This window comes from Sinocyclocheilus rhinocerous, unplaced genomic scaffold (assembly GCF_001515625.1).
Source record: "Sinocyclocheilus rhinocerous isolate Xijiao unplaced genomic scaffold, SAMN03320098_v1.1 scaffold580, whole genome shotgun sequence".
Classification (NCBI taxonomy): domain Eukaryota; kingdom Metazoa; phylum Chordata; class Actinopteri; order Cypriniformes; family Cyprinidae; genus Sinocyclocheilus; species Sinocyclocheilus rhinocerous.
Window position 1 is genome coordinate 1,489,675 of NW_015670982.1, and position 4,066 is coordinate 1,493,740.

The 4,066-nt window shown below is 34.8% G+C and overlaps 1 protein-coding gene across 1 annotated transcript in view; it reads left to right on the forward strand.

Moving 5' to 3' along the window:
* LOC107734561 (B- and T-lymphocyte attenuator-like) overlaps window positions 1-3,407 on the forward strand; it is a 7,247-nt gene extending 3,840 nt beyond the window's left edge. Inside the window, exons 2-6 of the mRNA XM_016546547.1 lie at window positions 1,896-2,222; window positions 2,313-2,354; window positions 2,497-2,622; window positions 2,730-2,770; window positions 3,141-3,407. Of these exons, the coding sequence (XP_016402033.1) occupies window positions 1,896-2,222; window positions 2,313-2,354; window positions 2,497-2,622; window positions 2,730-2,770; window positions 3,141-3,407 (803 nt within the window). The remainder of the gene's footprint in view (window positions 1-1,895; window positions 2,223-2,312; window positions 2,355-2,496; window positions 2,623-2,729; window positions 2,771-3,140) is intronic.
* The last annotated feature ends 659 nt before the right edge of the window (window positions 3,408-4,066 follow it).

A 4,066-nucleotide genomic window follows, 5' to 3' on the forward strand; every position in this document is an offset into this window, starting at 1 on the left:
GTGCTGTATGTAGGATTGACACCGAGTGGTTGAACTAGGTATTGCAGTCCAAATTCAAAATATTGGAGAGGGTTATTTTCACCTTGCCCCTCCTCCTCAGACTTGACGCACACTCAGGTTGCCAGATTGATGACACAACAGGAACGAGCGCACTTGACGATGAATGAAATGAAAATGTGTTTTCCGCCAACTGGCAACCCGGGGTGCCGAAATACAATTCGTTCTCGCACGCGAGAGAGAGAGAGAGAGAGAGAGCGCTCGTGCTATTTCAAATGACGTCACACACATTTAACGGCATTCAACACTGAGGAGTAAAATACACCATAACTAGCAGAAAAAAAGTCGAAAAATAATTGTTCGTTTAAATACTACACATCTATACTGGAAAGGTCAGTATAGTCACTATACTAGTCAGTTGCAGGACAATTGAATGAGTTTCATGAAAGCGGCAGTTTTTGAGGAAAACAAACTTTTCCCTCAGACTGTCCTAGCAATAGCCTATAATTAGATTTTACATTTACTTTCTTCATATTTTTTAATTTCATTGATATTGATAATGGTTTACGTTTTAAAAGTAAGTGAAAAGTAGGCTACTTACCACAGGAAAACGTCTGGCGATTCACTCAAAGGGGAAGTCCGTTATGCGCGTGCACCGGACACAAGCCTCGGTTTATATAACCTCTGCCAGGTTGTTGCGCGGGCTTTGCGCGCGAATAAAATTTAAATTTTGAGGGGTGTAAGCAAAGTTTATATATTTTATTTTTTAATCATTTTAAAAATACATTTATTTCACCACACTTGTGCTTACCCAGACATTAAATTGAGAATGCAGATTCATGTTTTTCATCTGCAGAACAATTTACAGTAGCACTACTGTTTTTGAGCAAACAGTAAAGTACCACAAATTCCCATATACAGTAAATTACTGTAAATGGCATTAACATATTCATAATTCAGTGCATATTACAGTAGTTAACCGTAAAACATATATATGGTAGTTTACTGGGCTTTTTTGCGGTAAGTAACTGTAAAATTACAGCAATGTTTAACAGTGTACATCTGAATCATTAACCCATCTTAGATTATATGATATTAACTGAAATTCCATTAACTTAGTCTTTATGCCAATATCAGCAAGTAGATGTTCTAAAAAAATAGAGCTCATGCGCTGCAGTATACTTACGGATTGGGTTTGGGAAGTTTGGTTACAGAATAGTGGATCTAATTCTGATTAACATAAAAAAAACATACTAATTATTACGAGCCAAATAGGGTGAAGCATTTCTGTTTTTTTTTTTTGTTTGTTTTTTTTTTTTTTTTTTTTTTTTTTTTTTTTTTTTTTTTTTTTTTTTTTTTTTGTTTAACAGTGTACATCTGAATCATTAACCCATCTTAGATTATATGATATTAACTGAAATTCCATTAACTTAGTCTTTATGCCAATATCAGCAAGTAGATGTTCTAAAAAAATAGAGCTCATGCGCTGCAGTATACTTACGGATTGGGTTTGGGAAGTTTGGTTACAGAATAGTGGATCTAATTCTGATTAACATAAAAAAAACATACTAATTATTACGAGCCAAATAGGGTGAAGCATTTCTGTTTTGTTTTTTTGTTTTTTTGTTTTTTTTTGTTTTTTTTGTCATAGTACTGTTTACAGCATAAACATTCTTCTTATTATTGTTTCAAAACTCTGTAATGTAAATAAGATGATTTCACTTTACCTTTTTCAGGATTGAAAATTATTATGGTCTTATGTTTTGTGGATTGATTGATTGATTGATTGATTGATTTTTAGTGGCTGATGTCAGTGACAATATCAAACGTACTTAAAATCTCTTTAGGCTTTTCTCGGTCTACCTAAATTTTTTTCCTGTTTTCCTTCATTCTTTTAGGGACTGAGATGAATTGTATTCCAGTGATCAGAGTGCCACGAAACACAGTGTTTAGAGCTCCAGTTATGACCAAGTTGAAGATAAACTGTACTATAACTCTACATGGATGTCACAGGAACCCAAGAGTCTCATGGTGCAAAATCTATGGAAATAACTGTAAAGCTTTAAATTACTCACATCACATAAGAACTGAGTGGAAGAACATCACAGAACATGAATGGGTGGCTTTCCTGATTTTCCTGAACATCTCAATGGAGGACACAGGTTCCTACAGATGTAAAGGTGGTGACACATCTGTAAGCCATACTATTAATGTCACTGTGACAGGTAAGAGACATTATCTTTAGATTCACTGGTAAAATGCATTCAGACATTTTGTTGAATACAAATATTTAAATACTTTATTATATTCACTAGATAAAAATGAGGATGAGGTGTCACGCAATCAAAGCAACACACGTAAGGGCATGAACATTACAATTCATGACATTACTGGGAACATTTTGCTTGGACAAATGCATCTTCATGTTGATATGAACCTATGATAAGACCTATGACAACAACTCTAAAATATTATTTTGATCAATTCCTTCAATATTAGGTGATCGGAATTCAGGTGAAAAGGATGATCTTAAGTGGCTCTGGCCTTATGTGTACATCTGCAGTGGAATAGCAGGGCTGGTGGTCATAGTTATAACAGTAGCATTACTTATTATCAGAAACCAAGGTGTGTGGTTTGCTAATTTAAACAAAACTTTACTGTTCTATTTAGCTACAATAAAATTCTGCTTTTAGTTCTTGTTTCCTTGGATGATCCTGTGAAATTTCCCATAGGGACAAAATCAACAAGAAAAGATATGACGACTAAAAATCAGGTATCTTTTATTTTAATTTTACTCTGTGAAACTGTTTATTTTATCTGTTGAAAACAATGTTTTGGTTTTAAAGGATTTTTATTTTGGTAACACTTTATTTCGATAGTCCACTTTAGACATTCTATTAACAGTAAGTAACTTTGCAACTACATGTCAACTAGCAGTTAATAGAATATTAGTAGACTGTCTGCTTAATATCTTCTAACACTTTCTTTGTCAACTTATTCTACTAACCCTAAACCTACCCTAACAGTCTACTCTGAGAATTAGTTGACATGTAGTTACAAAGTTACTTATAGTTATTAGAATGTCTAAAGTGGACGATCGAAATAAAGTGTAACCTTTATTTTTTATGATTTCACTTCCACAGAGCAAACCTCATCACAACACCCATTCCCCCTCTGTTCAGCTGACCTCTGCTTTATATCGTGGCTGTGAAACTCCACCTGTCAGAGGAGCATCATCAGCTGGAAGAGTTTCAGATGGTAGCCACACCACAGTTGGCACAGAAAGAGGAGAAGAAGAGAATGCTCTGGTGTATGCTTCTTTGAATCACCAGGCTATGTCAAGAGGGCCGAGAAGAACAGCACGACAAGAACCAGAACCTTCAGAATATGCGGCAATCCGGTTCCGGTGATTCAATGAATCATTTACTCAGAAAGTTTAAAAAAGAATACTGAGAAATGACCAATGAAAAAAATGGTCACTCATTTGCTATTCTGTATTAAGAAATCAGTTTAAAATATTGTCTGTGAGGAGCAGGAGTCCGAGCTTTTGGACACCTCTGGGTCACATAGTGCAAATGTTTGCTGGAATCTCAAAAGTCCAGCAAGAATTACCAGTGTTCTCAAATTTACAAAAACAATTTAATAGCTCTCTTTTCTGCCCTACTGAAATAAATAAATAAATGTGGAGAGTGATGTTGCACATTGTAGCAGGTATTAAGCCACACAATAAATGACAATGGTTTCTACAATGGATAATCCTATGTCTATATGCAATGTGCTATTTTGTTAAACAAAAGAAGCGGTTTTTGAAAATTGTCTTTGGCAACATTTTTGAGGCTGAACTTTTATTTATTATTTCCATTTGGTTTTGTGGTTCATATAATTAACAGCTACTGAATGACTTAAAGGGGTCATATGATGCGATTTCAAGTTTTCCTTTCTCTTTGGAGTGTTACAAGCTGATTGTGCATAGATAAGATCCCTGAAGTTGCAAAGACTAAAGTCTCAAAACCAAAGAGATATCATGTGTGTGTGTGTGTGTGTGTGTGTGTGTGTGTGTGTGTGTGTG